Raw genomic sequence first — 21,281 nt, 5'->3', positions numbered from 1 at the left:
CCAAAGAGGAGGTTGAATATTTAATAGTTCATCTTGATTATCATATCAGAATCAGACCTTATTGGAAGATGTGTTCCCTAAACAAATCAAAACATGCCTTGACTTTATGTAAAAGTCGCAGGTGTATTGAAAGACAAAAAAAGGATTCGCTTTTGATTACAGCTAGAAAAATGTTAAATGCATACTCAAAACGGTCAAGAACGAGTAGTTTAGTCCATTAAATCGGCACTTTAGTAAAATATTTATCTCTTCAAAATATTGAACTGTATGTTTTTTCTTTATTTTAATTGCATAGCCTTGAGATCAATAGACACTTACATGTGTGGGGGAAGAGTTTGAATAATCTATTAGCTCACTGTCTCTCACAAACACACATATACATATTCTGTTCAATTATCTGTATTTTAGCGCCGGTGTAATTTGCTCAAACAGCATGCACGCTGGGATTCACAGAGAAATCTCTGGAGATTCAATATTTTAGAAGCAAAATTCCTCAGAGAAAAAGTCCCATTCATTCTACTGGATGCGAATATCAATGGAGATATTTTAACATTCGTCTGGTGGGTGCAGGGATTTTGGAAATCATTTCATTCTTCCTCACTCACTGGGAAGAGAGTAATTTGCCAGTCCACACAAACAAACGGGTGTGCAGATTTCTAAGTTAGCAGAGCATGTAATAGAATCAATTTAACTGAGATGTTCTCATTGGGAGGTTTGATTCCCTCCACCAGCATCTGATACCGCTCCATCTTCTCCATGATTTGCCTGGGCTTTTCCAGTTGAGAAGCTCGTTTCAGAGTTTAAAGCAGATGTGAGATAAACAGCTTTGTTGCAGTATAACTATTTCTCTTTGAAAGGGAAAACAAACCAGTGACTGACTTTCAGTGTGCACAAATGACACTAAAGAGAAGTGTTGGCTCTTCTGGTGTCAATTGGGAGCATTGTGGAAGCGGAGAAATTAAAAGAACCATCTGTGTGCATTCAGAAATAAAAAAAACTAAATTCAAATCCTGGGATCAACTGGGGAAATCTGGGTGACAAAAAGTAAAGAATCACTTTTTCCTGCTGCTGCTGAGGTGCCCTTGAGCAAGGCACTTAACCTCCCAACTGCGCAGACACACAGCTGCTTAGTGGCCACCAGTAGAAGTCTGTTGATGTGCTGGGCAGCTCGCATGATGTGAAACATTCACACAACTCCACAATGTTCAGTGTCATGTCAACCCTGTCCTCTAGAAATGACGTTTATATACTGACTTGTTTTCCCCAATTTTACATTGTGGTATGAACGTAACAAAGGCAATGTTATTTCAAGCACACGAAGCGCTACATTTTTGTCACCAAGCCCGTTTGCACTAAAGGGCTAATCATTCACTAAATGGTAATTGATTTTGAGTGCAATTTAACAGTGTTCTTGCTTTTGGCGTGTCATTTGTACGCCATGTAGCCTGTACTGACTGCAATATAAACGCATGTTACACTCAGAGCTAGTGACGTAGAATATAAAGTGAGGAAGACTTCTTATGGTGGGCGGGAGGCAAGGTGGATGGGTTCCGTACTTCTGTTTCATTGTTTCCGTATGTATTTTACTTAGTTTACGTACTTATTTTAAGCCCAAGTGGTTTTGTTGCCTAAATCTAACGGCGGCCGTTACTGTAGTTTTGTTGCGTGGCGTAAAAATTACACGCAAAAGAGGCGTACAAATGACATGCGAAAAAGCTAAAATGAGTTCTCATGACATGGGTAATATCCTTGTAATGTCGTGCTATTTAGGAGGTGGAGTTGGATGGGATTGGTCAAAAAGTACTGGACGTTAATCCAGGTGACGGGCGTTTGTGTCCTTGAAGAAGTCAACGTTGATTTATTTGTCACGTAACTTACGTACTTAAGTAACGCCACTTATTTGAACCCAAAACCACGATCTTTTCCCAAACCTAACTAAGTAGTTGTGTTGCCTAAACCTAAGGGAGTTGTTTCCTGTGAAGACTGAAGTTTATTTTGAAAAGACTGTATGCATGTAACGAGCGGAAATTGTGTTGCTGGACATTCGTAAGAAAACAAACAAAAAAGGAGGAATAACTTTTCGTAAGATATCATACGAAGCGTTGTATGAGAAAACGTTGACTAAGACCATAGTCTTTGCCTGGCCTCAACCAAGTGCTGCTTAAACATAACCATAAATGTTAATATGCTTTAGTTGATACAAGCAGATACTGAATTGCAAGGGTGGCAGATACGTTCATTAAAATAATTTCTTCATTATGCTCAGTATGCCTCGTTACGTACTTAGACTGCTGTTAAAATTAGTAGTATATTATCATAATTTCCAGGCGACAGGGTTACATGTTGTGGTGTGAGACTGTTTTTGGTTACAGGCACAGTAAAAAAAGGAAAGAAAGAAAGAAGAAAATGCAGAAATACACATTTCGAAGCATAGTGGCCACGCTTTGCTGTCCGATGCAAACTATGAATCTCCATATTTGGTGATTTTAAAGTTTTCGGGTAAACTAAAAAAGGTAAAATGTTACTTTCAGTGCTGAAAAAAAAAAGTTTCCTACTTCTCAGGCCAATAAAACCCCTCAAGATATACAATTGTGGATCATGTCAATATTCCAAATGCATTGTGACAGTACCTAAAACAAGGATTTTGCTTAAATCATCACAAGTCAACATTGTGGAGATATAAGGTCTTCAAAAGGATGGCGACCAAAATGACTGACTTCAAAATGACTCTTGCATAATTTGCACACTCCAGATGTTGTCATTAACAGTTTTGTGGCTGTGGTGAAAATGTCTCTCTGGGGCTCCCTAAAAAAGCGGAGAATGATATGTTGCACAATCATGGTATTAAAAAACACATTTGCAGCTTAAAATGACTTGCAGCATGGCATGAATGGTGCTGTATGCATGTTGAAGTTCCTCAACGGAAAGACAAGGGTGTCGTTTTGGGGAAGGGCTTCAGGCATAGAGCGGAGAAAGGCCTCTCTGTTTGAAAGTCTGCGGCGTGTTTTGTCACCCACTCTGGCAAAGTGGGCCAATACTGACCGCTAAAGGGTCCAATCAGGCAGATTAGGGGGAAACATGTATGTGTCAGAGCTGGAGCGAGAAGGAAGAGCAGGAAAGGTGGAGGTTGTGGAAGCAGGGTGGGGCAAGAGAGGGTGGGTGGGTGGTGGGGCGGGCGGGCGGGCGGTGGAGCAGATGTGAGCAGAGCTGAGGACGAGCTTCACGCAAAGACACAGTCCCATCGATGCCTCCGTTACAGCCTGGAGCAGGAAGGGGGAGGGAAGGAAAACAGAAACAACATTAAATCGGAAGCCGTCTTAACACACAGCACTGCAGGAAACCACACTGTTTACAGGCTACGTTCAAACAATGCACATCCTGAATATTGTATTTCAGGTGTTCTTTTAAATTTTGCCAATCCAAGAATAACAACAACAACAACAGCAGTGAAGAGAAAAGTTTGGAAATTAATGCATTAATATGTTCTGCACTGTGAGTGGAAAATGTTTTGAAACTGTCATGCTGAATTGCAAAAACGTATTTGTTTTTGTAACCTGTCGCAGCATCTCATTAGCCGTGTTTCCACTCGCTTGGTTTTTGCCTTTCTCGAAAAAGAGTTGATGCGCTAAATTGGATAAGGAAATGCCTTAGACGAATACGTTCTGACGTAGCGAACATTTAAGTCACATGACTGATCAGCTGTTAGCACTGTCTGCATCTTCCCGGATATATATTTATATTGTCTTTGTCTCCGAACAGCATGAAACATGGCCAATAGCTGAAAGAACAATTAAAACTTGCCCAATTGAAACAAATTCCCGAAGACCTCGCTCAAGTTTCACTTCTTCTACTCTGTTTACAGGCTAGTTATAGCCATGTGTAAAACGCAGCCTATACTCGCAACCTCTGACAAAACTACGCAGCCTAGTTTACTCCAGCCCATTCTCATTCCCTGGGTGTCAAGTACCGAGGCTTTGTCACGGTCATCAGCGTTCGGTACCTCCGCACAAGGCAACCTTGAGCGTCGGTATGAAACGCACCGGGCGTTCCATTAACTATAATGTAAACCCATTTGAAGCAACAGTAAACGCTCCAAGAAAGGCAGGTGGGAGGGGAGGTGGATGGGTCCAACAAACACAAGGCTTTCATCCAGGAAACCGCTGTTCGTGTCCCGTGCATCACGTTACAATCAGCTGTTCATTCTTGTCCCGTTTACAACATTCAGAGACATTTTCACCGTACAAACATAGTAGTTTTAAGCCCAACCATGTAGTTCTTTCCTAAACCTAACTTTAGTGGTTTTGATGCCGAAAATGGCGTGATGTCAAGGGGTGTGACAAAGTGGCGGTATGTGACGAGTTGGGATGAGAACGTGTTGTTTATTCACTCAAATCCAGTTGATGGAAATGCACCTAATTCACATTTCTTTTTTGCGACATTTCAGAAGTTTGCTTAAAATTTGCTTTTCGACAATTGAATGGAAACACGGCTAGAGTTAAAAAAACGTATTCTACTGTAAAACCACATGAAAGCCTTTAAAAAGAAAACAATATTTTCTCAATCAACTTCTTTCTATGAACAATGCAATCCTTCAACATTTGCTGTCATAGTTACCTCCGCCAAGGAGGTCATGATCTCGGTTTGGTTTTGGGTTGTCGGCAGGATTACTGAAAAACTGCTGGCCTAATTTTCATAAAACTTGGTGGAAGGGTGCAGCATGGGCCAAGGAAGAACCCATTCAATTTTTAATCACAGGGCATATACAATCGTAATATAATCGTATTTTTTTTTTGTTTTTGTTTTGTGGGAAAACATGATGTCATTGTGAACAATCACAATTTAGCAACATTTGAATCAAAATCTGATCACAGTTGGGGGGTTGTTTGCTTATATTGCCATCTCTGTCAGTCAAAGCTGCCAGGTGCAGTAACTTCCTGGAGTTTCCACTGGTTGCCTGTCAACCTCGTAGTGATGAAAAGACACACAAGGTGTAACGTGTTAACTAGTGAGTTTTAGAGGTGCTGGTAGGCAGATTTGATACCTCTGAACAGAGCCAGATGAACTGTTTCCAGTCTCCAAACTGTGCGAACCATCTGCTCATCTTCTCGTCTGATTCTCAGCAAGAAAGCAAATCAACATATTTCTCAAACTGTTCCTTTAAACTCTTCATAAATTAAAACCAAGAATGTTTTTTTCTATGTGAACAGTTGTCTGAACATATCAGAACACAGAGGCCTTCAGCACTAACTCGCTAATGATGTCCACACACCATAAAAAAAAACTCAATTGCACACACGACTTTTGTCATCATTTCCAAAAATCTGAAAAATTCAAGATCTATAGACTCTCTATAAAATGTCTACCGTCACATACTGTGCAGACCGGATTCTTGGCATCCGGGAAAACCATGATGGATCTCAGCGAGTCTGAGCGGCACTGTCGTTGCACATTATCTGCCAGATGGGCCAGCATAGGGCCCGCTGGAGGGGAAGACAGGGTCACATCCTCCATTCTCTCGCATTATGTAAGATTTATTTTTGGGACGTACAGTTTAAACCAGTGTGGGTTTGCCAAGTGGTTGTCAGACAGTCAACCACTCTCCGGCTCTTGAGCATGATGCGAAATCACCACAGTTTGACCGCCAAAAACTTTAATACGTCAGACAGGCCGCCTCACTGGTTGTAATTATTTAGTCAGTAAGACATTTCCACCTGATTTGATAGCAAGAGAGTATTTCTGGCATTAAATTCATTTGCTCACTGAATCAGGCCAACAGCTGCGTGGGATTTATTGCGATGTACATACAGGTGTTGCCAGCATGTTTCTTAGCCTCGAGGCTTAACAAGCGTCTCCTTACTGGCTCGGCTTTGGGCTCAGTAAAGCTGAACCTTTAGGACATCCCCCTTATATGGCACACTTTGTAGTGCTTATGCTCTCTCTCGCTCTCTCTGTCTGTCTTCCAAACCCCTGCTCTAATGAAATACATCTCCAGCATAATAAGCCACGTGGGTGTCTTTAAACGAATAAAGAGAACCCCACAGTCCTTAGAGGCTATGTGGCAGAGCTAATCTGCTGCTCTAAATTGGCTATTTTCAAAGACATATACAGCGTGTGTTTGTGAAGGTGAACACTGACTTGATCTAATTTGCCTCATTAATCACATCAAGGTCCTAGAGGAAGGAGAAACTCCTCTGATATTGTTATGTCTTCCATGTGCGATGTTAGATGCACACCAGGAGTTATTCACTGATGTGCTGTTATGATTAAATTTGTTTAGGTGTCTTGCCTATACCTCTACGTCACAGTGATTTCCTACAGTTCCCAGAATAACTCATTAAAAAGCTACAGAAGAACACATTTGTGATTTGTTTCAGGACATGTAGGTGGAGAGAGCAACAAGAGCGTGACACTAATGGATGTATCATCCATCATGGGACCTTATTTGGGAAAGAATATGTACGGTAGTCAACGGCGAGAGACAAAAAAATCATTTTTAGATGCTGTTTGAATTGCGCCATGAATCACACATATGATGTTTGTCAATTTGAAACCGAATTTTGCAAGTCGAGAAAGTCTGTGCACATACGTAATCAAAAATAGGTGTTCCAATACCAGTATCTGAAATGCGTGTGTGAATATTCATTCATACATTCATACTCTGTATGTATTTGTTCATGTATGACAAAGGGTTTAACCTGACCCAGGCCATACAACAAAGATAGTAATCATATCGGATCCATACATGTTCAGTAGTATCAATCAATACCACAAGTTCAGGTATCGGAATTGATATCAGGAAAGAAAAAAATGGTATTGGAACATCTCTAAGAAAGACTACACACACCCAAAAGTCACGTAAGTGATGTCTCTTTCTCTCTGAAGCTACGATGTCTGTGTGTTTCATACTGGGATGCACTCACAGGAGTCGCCGGATAAAACACATCAGGCAAGATAATGTTTCATTTGTGCAAAGAACAAAGCCGTTAGCTAGCTAGCTAGTGATGGTGACATATATTGTGAGAGACGAGAGATGTAGTTCTTTGAGTGGTTTCACACCAAACTAAATGATACTACGACAAACTGTGACTTTCTTGACTTGCAAAATATGTTTTAAATTGACAGATTCATGGAGCAATACAAACAGGATCAAAAAAATATTTGTTTCTCGCTGTTGACTACCATACATATTATTTCGGGAATAAGGTCCCATGGGGTCCACCGGAAGGGGCGGGACTTTGCCTCTCTATTAGGAGAGCTTGCTGCCATTTTGCCCCAGTGGCCAAACACAATACTGCAACAAAAAAATCCTGCAGCCCCATGTTCACCAATATCTATCATTATCAAAACAAGGCTGTCGCTGTGTTCGAAATGACATAGTAACAAACTAACTCATACTAAGTATAACATAAAATTGAGTATGTAGTGTGTTCACACTAGGGCTGCCCCCTCTTAGTCGATTGGTCTACTACTCTTTTTGGTCTCAGTCGACTCAGATTTCTTTAGTCGACTAGTCATTTTTTTATGCTTTTTTCATGCCGAATGACTTATTTCCAAGAAACGTCTGAGCACATCTCTGGTAAAGTTATACAGTCTCCGTCATAGACTTTATCTTTAACTGTTGACAGGATCTTCTGAATGGAAATCTTTTTTTTGCATGTGATGTCATCTCAATGTAGAGTCTATGGGAAGAGTTTTTAGCTTAAGCACCATGTAGTGCCGCCACGCCATATAAATGGCACATGAGGTGGTTTGTGGCACCGGAAAACTTTAAAAAGGGAAGAACCAGGTTAATAAGTAGGAGTTGTGAATAAAAAGAGGTGGCAAAAATGAAACCTATGAATCTCAATAAAACAAAATGAAACTGAAGGCAAAGAACACCAAACAAAAGAAAGCTGCAGTCTCACATCAAGCTGCTACCTCTTCTCTATCTCTTACTCCAATGAACAGCATTTTATCTTCTCAGCCTCACCTAAGTGGAACGTACCACCTGCCCAGGTAGCACAGAGGGAGCAAATTAGATCAGGCATCCAAATCATACAAAATAATAAAATTACCATTAATACAAAGTTCCTAATGTACTGCTGACATCACAATTCATCTATGGGCACTCATTACATGCCAATGAGCACACCAAATATAACAGACTGTAATTTACTGCAGAACTACATTACCTATCTTCCTACATCTTAACAGAGCCCAGCCATGCCCTGCTAAGAGGACATAATGAGGCAAACCTGTTTACACTCTGCTTGATTGAGCTGCAGATCTACCACAACATCCAAGGCAGAGCAACAACAAAAAATCCTATCAACCCATAAAACAAACAAACATTTATACCCCTTAATTAATAATGTATCAAATAAACTGAAACATTTGACTGAAATTAATAATTAAAGGGCGGGTCAGTCTGCGCTCTTCTCAAATGGAAACGCCCTCTCAGCCGTAAGCAAAAAGCGGTGATGTAGGTAATCAAAGTAAGATAATCAATAAGGTTATGAATAATGTGAACGCTAGCACTAACTGAGTCAACGCTAGCTGTGGAAAGTTTGGAAATAACTGAAAGGGTTAGTTTAGATTTTTTTAAGTAGAGTTGTACGTATACTGTCGTGTTTTGCAAGGTAAAATTAAGTTTTTTATTAATGGAGTCTGGTGGCTTTGAAGAGACCGATTTAACGGCTTTTCCGTCGTAAAGGGTGGTCTGACGGCGAGGTAAGACCCTACTTCTCAAGAGGCAGCAACAGCAAAACATATTTTAGCCACTAAAAAAAATCACTATCAGTTTAAGTGTACCTATATTCAGAATACTGTATGTTCACCGCTTTACCTCGCCATCAGACAGCACTTTCCGACAGACAACTAAAGCGGTTATATCGCGGTCTTCAAAGCCACAAGACTCCACTCACAAAAACAGTAATTTTAAGTTCCAGCTGCTGGTCTACCGCTGCATTGATCGGTTAGTTTGTTTGTGTTATTGTGTGACTTTTGGATCCGGTGTGTCATGCAGAAATCTACGTCGGGTAATGTTGGAAAAACGTTTTTAGAAGGAAAATAGCATTTTGACGCTAAAACATACATACCTCGACCAAAATTTGAAAGTTTGGATTTGATTACATAAGAAATACCACTGGGAAGCTACTGAATGATATAAAAACTGTTAGTTGGTCTTCTGCCTCATATAATACAAACAGCATTCAGAAATTAAGTTGCTTTTATATTTCCTTTCTGGTCAGACAGAACAACAATTTAAAAATGGATTAAATGAAAAATGGTGACAATGAACAAAATATCACGAAGAGATAAAAAAAGGTTTCAACTAAAAGGTCATGTGCAAACATCAGAACGAACATAAAGAAATATATTCTGAATGATTTATTACATAGTTTGCTTTGTGGAGGATTTATTTTTCTGTATGTGATCTCCATCAATAAATTTCTTTGGCCTTGCGTTCAGCTTTCTATTTAAATGTCCTTCTTTTATTTTATTTTCACCTGTAATTACAGCTATAACTATAAATACTGAGAGCTGAATTATCTCAGCACAGTTTGTGAATAAGCCTGAGTGTCAGTTTGTGACACTGCGGAGCCAACAGATCTTTTGATCCCTTGGTTTATACGTATAAGGGAGCTACAATCGTGATTTTATTTTTTAGGAACATGACGTCTAATTTTTATTTTTATTTCATTGTATTTTATTTATCATTATTTCATGACTCAAATTAGTTGTATTAAACTTTATAAAGTCCCCCTGTAGATGTATTCTCTGTTTTAATTGTTTCTTGAATTGTTTTATTTTTGTTCTTTGAGTCTTTGCTGTTACAAGAAATGCACTGAGCCTTATCAGGTTTTAACACTTTTAAGAAACTTGACAGAAACCAAACATTCATGCTCGGATAGCCTTCAGCCTCGCTGAGATTGGGTGATGTGGATTTTTTACGCTTCAGTGGCCGAGGCTGGACTTCAGAGGTGGAGGTGTAGGTGGAGAAGAAAAAGGAGGAGGATTGGCTGTGCAGACGGGCAGAGCTCTCATCTATCCATCTATTTATTTATCTTTCCATTTTCCCGCTCCATGCCCTCACTAACTCACTTTCTCTCTTCAACCAGTGACTCACAGGTCTGACATTGTACGCTATACAAATACACACACAGGCATGCACACTGTTGTCAGTATGCCAGCTCGTTCACAGAGGAGTCGAGACAAATGACGGACAGAATCACACCAGATCTTTGGGATTTGTTCTGTTTGAACGGCTTCACTGATGTTAAATCCAAACAGACTTAAAACAGACTTGAAAAACTGTGAACATATCCTTTAAGAAAAGCCAGCAAAAGCTACAAGTAGAAGTAGCTATAAAGTTGCAAAAAAGAGGAGTCGCCCCCTGCTGGCTATTAGAAAGAATGCAATTTTAAGGCACTTCAGACCCGGAGGTTGCCCCCTGATTGTGATACACAAAGTCACTTTTTGTGAGGTAAGATTTGGTAGCTATTGCTACTACTTCCAGCTTTTGCCGGGCTCCTTTAAGTTAGCAGTAAGAGAAGGAGTTAGCTGACGTTTCAACTTGCTGGCCTTGGCAGATGTATTACCTCCACCAAGGAGTTTATGTTTTCGGGTTCGGTTTGTTGGTTTGTTTGTCAGTAGGATTACGGAAAAAGTACTTCCCAGATTTTCATGGAACTTGGCGGAAGGGTGTAGCATAAATCACTTTTTCAGTGCTTGTACACATTAATTTGGGTCTGGGGAGTTTTTTGTGGGTTGTCTAGATCAGAAAACATGTGATTCAAGTCATTCAGATTTGGCTCCCCTTTCTATGACACATGCAGGCTCATTAGAATATATCACCCACAACTTGAGAACTACCTTTGCAAAGCTGCACCATATTTTTCTCGCAAGCTAATCAGAGCAGACTGGGCTTTTTCAGGAGAGGGGCTTAAAGAGGCCGGCGCTAAAATGGAGCGTTTCAGACAGAGGGTGAATAAAGGTATGAGTATGAGAAAAATAATGTGTTTTTGAACATTAAAACATGTAAACATGTCCTAGTAGAAACCCAAAATATAAGTATGGACCTGGAAATGAGCATGATATGTCCCCTTGGCGGAGGTCTGCGCTCTCCAAGTGCCCCTCTAGTTTAAGTATGTGGTCACACTGGACAGATAAGGTTTACACCTGACTGAGATCCGATCACAATGTGGTCTGGCCAAACAGATTCCCTTCTGATTGCAATGCGTTTCGCGTGCATTTACACCTTGCAATAACATGCAATTTCATTATTTACAACAGGATACCCAGATACATATCCCATATTAATGCCTGGTGAAAATGGGGTCTCTTTTCCTAGCTGTACTATGTGTTGGATTGATCACCTCTCCCAATCCAAACCCAAAGTCCAAACCCTCTTAACCAAAGAAGCAAAAGGCAAAATAGTATTGTCACAAAATTTTGCATGCCGATGATATTATATTATATTTCTGTTGGTTCCGTTCTGTTGAAATACATAATTTTAAAAATATTAACTTTAAATTCCATATTACTTTTGCTATTTATTTATTTATGTATTATAAAAAAAGGAATCAGTTACAAGCCTCAGTAGACGCCAAAGGCAGAGGCAACAAGCTCTATCAGACTGTTTATCTCTAACAAAGGTAAATACATTTACTGTGCATTACTTTAAGGGATAATTTGGTTTCAGGGGAATTGTACTTGTATTTTTCCTGCTTTCAGTAAGATGAACTCTTTGTAATGTTAATGCCTGCAAGTTGAAGCTCTTCTGAATGATGAACCCAGCTAAGCTCAGTTCATGGATGTCATGGAAACAGAAACTCTCAAAGGAAGAGTAGAAATAAATAAACCAGTTAACTTCAAATAAAAGGCATCTCTAATTGCAGTTTGATTAGTGGAGCTCATTGAGGATTAGTTAGTCTCATCACAAGGTTTTTTTGTTTAAACCAATCTCTGATTTTCTGCTTCCTACTACTAGAGGATTTCTTTACCACAGTGTATGCTCAGTTTTCTCCTGGTGAGGACAGCTGAATATTTCTCAGCAAATAAAAAGTATATTAGCCTTATTGGGTCACTGAAAGGTCACTTGTCTTCATTCAAAGAGAACTGCAGAGTGACTGCTTGCTATGTTCACTGCACAAGCAACAAGTGGAAGCAGTATTTTTAGCCAGAATATACAATACAGCGTCTGTGGACTGACAGGAGAGGATTTTGCTCCAAAAATAGTTTAAAAGAACGCTTCAACATTTTGGGAAATATGCTTATTTGCTTTCTTGCTGAGAGTTAGATGAGAATATTGATATCACTCTCATATCTGTCTGGAAAATATGAGGCTACAGTCAGCAGACAGTTAGCTTAGCTTAGCATAAAGACAAGGGGAAACAGTTAGCCTGGCAACGAAATCTGCCTACCAGCACCTCTGAAGTTCACAAATGAACACGTTGTTTTTTTTATCTGTACAAAAAGCAAAGTGTAATGTCATAATTATTAACCTTCTTGAGTGTCACCGTGTTTATTGTTTACATAACGCAAATCCGTAAGTTCTGTAAAGTCTGATTTCTCTGGTGTGCCCTCTAGTGGTATCCTCCAGTAACACACTTTAACTTCAAATTCTTCCTTTAACAAGTTTCTATGGAATTTTTTTCTATTAGTAATGTAGCCCGCCATTAAAACCACTGGAAAACATTGTAACTTATGTGAATTTACTCTGACTTCAGCCATTGTTCTCTATCATTTTAATAACCGGCTTTCAAGCCTACGGGTGGAGGTTGTTGGAGGATCACTTTAAGTATTCAGAACTTGAGTTCAAGTATTAAAAGTTGGTCTTTTTAAAATCAGAACAGAGATCACATAATGCTTGGAACAATTAATTAGGTAGTGAACACTGACTTAACACGACATTTGCTCTTTAAAGACGTGGTGAAAATTTCAACCAAAGTAAAATATGGATAAGGGTTGACCAAGATAAAAGATGACATAAAAGAAACGGAAAACGTCCAAAATGAAAACAGCTTTTTATTGTCATACACTTTGTAAAGGATGAGTGCAAATAAAAGAGCTTGTGATCAAAAATCTACTCATCACTAAGCCATGGACCATAAGGCATCATTAAATACAAGCTTTTTGGAGCTATCATCTACAATACAAGGACGGAATCAAGGAAAAGAAACAACACAGCATCAATGCTTATGCAATTAGAAGGAAAATGGAGGAAAACAAAATTTAAATGAACAGAAAACAGAAACAACAAAAAAACACAACACAATTTGTACATTCAAAAAGAAAGAAGTCAAAAAATTCACAAGGAATATTGATATTACGGCAAGTGACGATAAAACATAGTCTACAATCTGTTATGTACACTTGGCACTAATGTTAGATCTTTGATTGTTGTCCAGTCAGGTTGTTGTCAACTCTAGCATGTGCACAGGTCGCAACTCTTCCTTTTTTTTTTATTTAAATGCTAGTCTAATCATTTATATAATCTATAAATATTGTGAAACAATCATTCTCTCAAACAAAGCTGTTGAAAAGTTCTGCAAAGCCTGACGTAAAACTCCATTAGGTATTGAGATCAAACTGCTCGATGGACAGTTCATCAGAAAAATGCTCACATAACTTTTTATATATAGTGTAGAAGGATTATTTTTTTTCATAACAAGAATCAATCTTTGATAGTCCATCTCATGCACTTGAAAGTTGTAAACAGTACAAATATAAATGATCCACTTACAATATTTGAATCCCAGCAATTCCAAAATAGACAGACAGACTCCAAAAAACAGCAGCAGATTGTTTGTATGCATTTTCCAACACTGGCAGATGTGTATATAATGAGGTGGAAAATGGCTATTTAACATGATTGGATTGTCTCTATCTATTCCACATGGCTAGAGAGAATCAAAAGCAGTATACAGCTCGAATGACGCCACAGCTTCCAATTCATGATGATATGACTACGATATCTTTAAAATGTTCCTTTAAAATATATTGTGATATACAGTGTGAAGTAGAAAAATGGCCTGGGGTGGTCTTCAGCATCCTGATATGTCTTTTCTGATATGTTAAAGGGAAAGTTCAGCCAGATTTAAGTTACTTACTTTATAATCCAAGAACTCAATAATTCACTCTTTCTAAAAAGTAAATACAATCTTTCAAGATTTAAAAAAAACAAGAAGGAAAGTTTAAGATTCATTTGTCCTCCACAGTCACTTTTTCAGCAGTGTTGTAGTCAAGAGTAGCCTAGTTAATACAGAGATGGAACATAGTCTGTGTTTGTTAAATTAATAAGTTATTCTTAAGTAAGTAGGTAAGTAGTAAGTATTAAATAAGTTACAGAACATGCAAGTTACAGAATAATAAATATAATCAATTAACAATCAATTAAATTTGCCTTTAATTACCCATGTGACAGGAAATGACATAGGCTACTGTCATCCCCTGCTGGATTGGGTCTCTGCTCTGAAGGTGTGTTCAGACTAAACAAAAAGCTTTTTTTTCACCTTACTTTATTTGTAAACAGCTATAGCAAGCAACATGCACAGACTGTGTGTGTGTGTGTTTGTATTACTGTCGTTGTGGGGACATACATCTGTTTACACAGTCACCTTGTGGGGACTCGTCTTCCTTTTGGGGAGTAAATGCAAGTCCCCATGTAAATCATTATATTTTGGGGTGAAAGCTTAGTTTAAGGTTAGGGAAAGGTTAGATTTAGGTTAAGGTAAGGATTAGGCAAGTAGCGGTTATGGTTAGGGTAAATCAATGTAATGTCCTCTAAAGTGATGGAAACATGACTGCGTGTGTGGAGTATATTCGTGTACTTCAGCTCAGACTGTTATTATCATCCAGACCTTTATGTTTTCCTCTTGTAAAATAAACTGAAAATGCATTGATTTGAGCGAGACTAACTAAATAACAGAATCTTTCTCTTACAAATTAAGAGTTGAATTAATAAGCAATAAAATGCACCATTGCTACAGTCTTACTTGGTCTGGTATGACCGTAGCTTATGGTGGCTAATGTTAGCAAATTTTAAATAAATATTGCTGTATAACTGACATTACTGAGCCAGTTCACTGACTTCTCCTGTTGCGCTACTCTTACAACAGCATAGCATTTTAGCTAAATGTCAAAACAGAGTGGTAATAGTAGTAATTTTCCCTTTTACCATTATCGCATAACTGTCTCTTGTAGCGTCAGTGATCACTGTTCTGCAAACTTACATAGTCTTGTTTAAATTAGCTCCACCTTGAGTGAATTGCATCCCCTTCTGTCCTTCCAATAAAGTGGTGTAGGAATGAGTCCTAAAACCTAGAAATGAGTCAGCATTTTTGCACTTCCGGTTCCCTCGTCTCAAAGTCAGTGGGTTTTTGGTTAGCCTAGTATGCCTGAAATAAGGCCTGAGGTTGACACTAGCTTAAGGGATTTTAACTTTTATGTTCTACGATATAAAATACGCCAGTAAATATCCCACTTGTGAATTTTGAAGCTTTTACGTGTCTTAAAAAAGACGGTTGCTAACAAGTGGCTAAATGAAACGATTAAACGTCATCACACCGAACACTGATCCGTTTTTATCCTGACATTAGCTTTTTACTTCTGGCGATTGCATTTACGCTTCAAAAATCATAACAGTGGTGTTCATTTGTGAAGATTATCTTGCTGAACAAAACATGTAAGTATCATAAACTTTGCCAAAGAGCGTATTTTCTGCAATAATCCAAAAACCCAATAGAAAAATCCCATTAATTTTTTGTCGAGGGAACCAGTGCGATGCTAACTTCTGGGTTGGCCAACAAAATCATGCAGCACTGTATTGACTTTGAATGCAATGAAATTTACTTTGCACAGCTGATAAATTGACTAATAAACTAATAAATAAATCGAAATTATCAACGGTTGGAAGAGATTGATTTGGAAGCGTGTATCTTCAAACATTTCTTCTTTCTAGCGTACTATATTTAAAAATGTTCAACTTTTACTCGTAATGTGATGTTTATATATTAGTATATGAGTATACCGATTCTCAAAAATGCACAGCATAAATGTAAAGGAAAATAAGTTAAATGATTTTTGGGATAAAAATTGAAGTTGAGGCAGGATGAATTTAAATTCAAAGTGACTACAACACTGCTTCTAAGCGACTCTGAACAACTTTTAACAAGTGAAAAACAAACTCAAAGTTTACTTTGACTTCTCAGAGTTTTTGTGTTGCCTTTTAAAAGGTAATGTGCTCTCCCTTTACGCATCTAACAGTCGCATCATTTTCCTGTGCGGATTCAAATAACTCTGGTCCTCAGACCCAGGCCCATTAGCAACAGGTCTTTGATCCATTTAGGTTTCCAAACTATTTTAAAAAACAGTTTCACACACTACTTAGATAGATAGATAACGTGTCAGTTCATGTATCGGTTGAATAAAATAACTTAAAAATTACTGCACTGACTATACAGTTTTAGATTTGTATCTATTATATTCTGTATTTTTCATTAGCTATTTAAAGTAAAATAATATACATTTATTTCTGCGAAATGGGGGAGGGAGGGGCTCAGTGATAGCATTTCTGAAGGGTAATTAGTTATCCAACAGTTGACGAGATACATTTCAAGTGTCAGCGATTTCACAGAACAGCGTCACATGAAGGAGTCCTGGTCTGACCAGCGGCTTCCCCCCCCCCAAAAGGCTGTTATTGTTTACACGTCTCGCTTATGTTCACAGGCAATATTCAAAGCACAGGCTGATCAGAGAACATTCTCCTATCAAAGAACTGTGCCAACACATCCCCACACAAACAGGGATGCTGGCTTCTTCACATTCAAATGGTACGGTGTATATAAGAGGACATTTTTTTTAAAGTTAAATAAAGCTTTTGTACAGACATCCACACATGACAGACCATGAGGTAACACTGACAAAATGGTCTACACAGTTGACAGACATAAGGAATGGCAAGACAATGCTATGAATATATACAATGTGTGACATTACATTCATTCAAAACAAAAAAAGAAGACATGGGAAAAGAAATCTACATTTGTTCTCAAACGTGTTTTTTTTTTTGTTTTTTTTAAAGTCCAAGATGATGTGATCAGTTGAAAGTTACAAGCAAGATACATCCAGGAAAGAAATCAAATATTATGAAGGGATCAATAGTAAAAGACAAAAAAGATAAAGGAAAAATATCCAGTATGGTTTAAATCAAACCAAAGAAAATATGAGTCCCGACTGCTTTGAGAAGCTGCACAGTCAACTTATCTGTACACACACATGCCAACATTCCATGAAAAAACACACAGCACGGGCAGTTTTCATCACTGGGCTGGCTTTTGGATTCAGTGCATTCTTTAAGGAGGTGGGTTATTTATGTAGAGTTATGGCGGCTGTTTTTTTTGTTTTTTTTTAAATAGTTGCTGATTGTTTGCTGTTTTGTGTCCCTAACTCATTTGACATACTCAGCTGACTTCCAGAAGTGCCCTGGGTGGGAAAGGCGACGATTCCGTTTTGGCAACTTTTCCAGTAAATCTACCAGTTTGGAGAAGATGGGCCGCTCTTCCTGCTTGTACGACCAGCACAGAAGTAGAATGTCCTGGAAAAAAGATACATGGAAAAAAGGGGCTTTTAGATTTTGCATAATTGCTGAATGAATAAATGGCGTACAAATATAGTTCCTGTATTTACTGAGCCGAAATGTACTTTGCTCGGATATTTATTTAGTCTAAAACAGAAGTTTTCAAACTGTGAAGTTGTGCAAAGAGAGATATGAGGCAAAGATACAGAATGAGGTGAAAGGGACAGGTGCATGCTGGTGCTCTGGAAACACCTGGAAAATAGTTATTAAGATAAGATAAAATAAGATAATCCTTTATTTAGTCCCACAGCGGGGGAATTTGCAGGATTACAGCAGCAACAGGGTACAGTGCAAACAACAAGAGGCATCAGTAAAAAACAAAACAAGATCTAATACACCAACACGGTTCGCACTTCCGGAACAAAAACAGCTTTAGTGCCTAAAACTACAGCAGCTAAACCAAAGTGTCCTGAGTGGGGTTTTACCTTGACTGACTCAAGTGACTCATCACAGCCAAAGTGTGTGATTTGTAAATATGTGCTTGCTAATGGCCTGCAAATATTTGTAGCCAATTAGAGATTAAACATGATAAATTAGCAGGCAACCCTCAGATGTTCTCAAACGGAAACTGGAGGTGTTTCAAGGAGAGATGAGAGGGGTGGAGGCGTTTCGCAAGATGAAGGCAATCAAGGACTCATACCATTTTGCACTGTGCATTGTAAAGACAGGAAAGGCCAACACCCCTGGGGGACAGGTGCTGTTGTCATGACTTTCCCTGACGGAGGCCTACAGACTTAATCTTAAATTATACTTTATGCAAGGACGGTCGTGCTGACGTGAGCTGACGTGGAATTGTGACGAGGAAACGTCATTCATGAACTAATATATTTTGTCACCATTGCGCACTATAATAGCCTCCATAGCTTTGTGTAAAACTTCTGTCTTAAGCCCCTTTCCCACTGGAAAATAAACCCACTAAGATCTGGCTTTTGTCTTTAGTGCGAAAGCTTACGACATGCATTCCTGGGACAAATGACTCTGCAGTAATCACGGGTATTTATCGACTCCAGTTCTGATTGGTCTTCTCACTTTTCTAACAATCACCAATGTTGGTTTGAGAGTTTGAAAGATTGGATAAGTAACAGATATATTAAAAGAAGTAACCACCGTAACACCGGTTCCGGCCGGCATGTCCGTTATGTTGAATGCGATACACCAGAAAAAAAAAAGAAAACTGAAATGCCAGTGCCACGGCATGCCATACTTGCAAAATATCAGACGGGTAGATGGGAACAGCATAACCAAAAGAGGTATAAACACGTCTCCAAACTTCTATTTTAAACATAAAGATAACAGTAGTAACGCTATGCCGAAGAGTTGCTGTGTAGTTGGTTGCACCAACAAGAAATCCAAAAACGCTGATCTTCGATTTGTTACCCTGCCGCATCCTGAAAAAAATCCTTGTCGTTATAATGCAAAGTAAATTTTAAAGTTATAATCAATGCTTATAAAATGTGCACTAGATTTCTAGTGTAGGATTCAATGAGTGCTCAGACATGAAAAATATACAGCAATGCATTTAAGTTTGAAAAAAAGAGTGACTCATGAATTGTGACAAAATGAAAAAGAAAAGAAGCTCTTACTGATATCTCCTTCCCCATGCCAGTTTGGGCGAGGTTGGGCTTCATCCCGCTGCCAATCTGCCATATGATCACCTCTGCTGGCTGACTCTTGTAAGGCCACTCACGTGCGTGTAACTCATACCAGATGGTGCTGTGAGGAAAGAGGAACAGAGTGGCGGTCAGAACTTTGGACTGTCTGGTCGAGAGCCACAAAACACACCTATGGAGGGTTCACATCCCACCCGGTGCTAACACTACCAGGAAAAGATTTCAGTCACAAGTATAAACCATCAAACTCAATGTTTTTGATCAGCTGTCAGATTAATGTCGCTGTAGATGATGCTTCTGCACATTTGGATCGTGATCTATGCAAAATGCATTTTGTGGGAGAAGTTTGTCTTCAACTTCAAGTTTGGAAAAACTATTTCAATCCAGAAGTGAAAGAAAAAGCACACTTTTAATTAGTGCTCATGCAAAATTAACATACCACTCTCCCTGTGCAAATAAGCGGTTGTTTTCATTCTGCTCCTGCACGACAAGTTTGAGTAGCATAAAAATAGCTCTTTGCCAGGAGTAGGGGGAAAAAACTGAAGGCTGATTGGCAATGAATATGTAAAATAGCCATGGGGGTCACCTCTAGGTAACACAAGAGCTAACAGAGCAGCTGGACATTGTGCGCCCGCGCTGCACTCTTCTTCCCTTTATAATGTTATCGCAACAAAACCTCCATATGGGGGACCATCTGAAAATGCAATTGTGCTAGGAGTCAACAAAGCAGGGTCCACCCCCACAAATGAATCAGTAATGGCAGTGGAGGAAGAACAGGAGCCGTGGGGGATTTTAATCAACTTAGGACAAATTTTAAGGTGGACTTTAGAGGAGGAGAGGGAGGACACAAGATTTTGTTGGAGAAACCAGAGTGACACTCAGAAAAGCAATCTGTACATAATAACTAAGGGAGTGGGTGAGACGATTTGGGTAAAAATTATTCAAGGTAAGCAGGGGCATGTGACATTTTGGGAAGATTTACAAAAAAGATAAGAATACTACAACTGCCTAAATGCAAGAAAGAGAGGTGTATTAAAAGAAAAGTTAATAGACTTCATCATTGTCTTGCCAAGAATTTGATGAGAAGATTGATACTACTAAACAAAGCCTAGTGCTTTCACAAGCCATAGTCCGTTTGGCTAGTCGAGTTGTTTGCATCCCTGTATATCATAAACCATCTGGAAAAAACAATTATCCTAGGAACTACCATATAGAAACACACATAGAAAAATAGAAAAATAGTATTATAGTATAAAAAAAAATCTAATAATTTTTCATTCATGTTCTGTTCCTAAGATTCTCTGTTGACGAAGGTTGAATTCTTCTATTCCATTCACACAAATTCCTGATGCCGCCTGCCAAACACATGATACCCCATCACCTCCTGTGCAGCTGAGACTTTCACCTGGTAAACACTCTACCACACACCAGATGTTTGGAAGCCCAAATGTAAAAGTTTAGCACACGTTCAATCAGAAACACATTTGTAAATCTTTCTCCTCAACTCTTTGATTCACTCCTCTTGCCTAATCAATTAGTTGACTTCTCTTGGCTCCTCAACATTCACACTTTTTCTCCTCTTCCTGCAATTACGCAATCAGTTTAAGATTCAAGAAGGTAACTCTCTCTCTTGGTTTTCGGCCAACTAAGCTTCCAAACCTTCTCTCGCACCCACATGGTGGAACCAATCACAAATCAGTATGCTCTTTACCTACCCCAATCTCCGGTATCTTGCTGTTTTCCAGCTGCCAAATGATTATTTGTGCACCATTTCTTTCCCCCAGCACACGGCTCCAGACTAACTTTTTAAATTGGTTGCACTGGTGCGCCTAACTTTTCCATTTAGGTGCACCAGCAAATAATTTAGGTGCACCCAAAATTTTCAATGTAATGATAAATTTTAAGTGTGTGTGTGGTCAAGTGACAGAGAGAGATGCGCTCAGAGCAGATAAGCTGTTCGGCGATCATCGGAGCAGAGAGGAAATTAGCGGTAAAGTTGTCTTTCATTCATTCAACCTTTATTTAAATCTCGAGGAATCATTGAGGGCATA

At 38.9% G+C, this 21,281-nt stretch overlaps 1 protein-coding gene across 4 annotated transcripts in view; it reads right to left on the bottom strand.

Annotated features, from left to right (window-relative positions):
- Positions 1–3,131: 3,131 nt before the first annotated feature.
- The window catches only part of ksr2 (kinase suppressor of ras 2), a 119,573-nt gene continuing 101,423 nt past the window's right edge, over positions 3,132–21,281 (bottom strand). For 3 of the 4 annotated variants that reach the window (XM_074638983.1, XM_074638985.1, XM_074638982.1), the window contains 2 exons: positions 19,204–19,333; positions 17,303–17,578 (listed from right to left, as the gene is read on the bottom strand). In XM_074638983.1, the coding sequence (XP_074495084.1) occupies positions 17,432–17,578; positions 19,204–19,333 (277 nt within the window). In that variant the 3' untranslated portion in view covers positions 17,303–17,431. Of the gene's footprint in view, positions 3,261–17,302; positions 17,579–19,203; positions 19,334–21,281 lie in introns of those variants that run through there. The other variant, XM_074638984.1, reaches the window with a different exon arrangement.

The sequence above is a fragment of the Sebastes fasciatus genome, chromosome 6 (assembly GCF_043250625.1).
Source record: "Sebastes fasciatus isolate fSebFas1 chromosome 6, fSebFas1.pri, whole genome shotgun sequence".
Lineage (NCBI taxonomy): Eukaryota > Metazoa > Chordata > Actinopteri > Perciformes > Sebastidae > Sebastes > Sebastes fasciatus.
The sequence above is the reverse complement of the archived record's forward strand: the minus strand, read 5'-3'. Positions and strand labels throughout refer to the sequence as shown.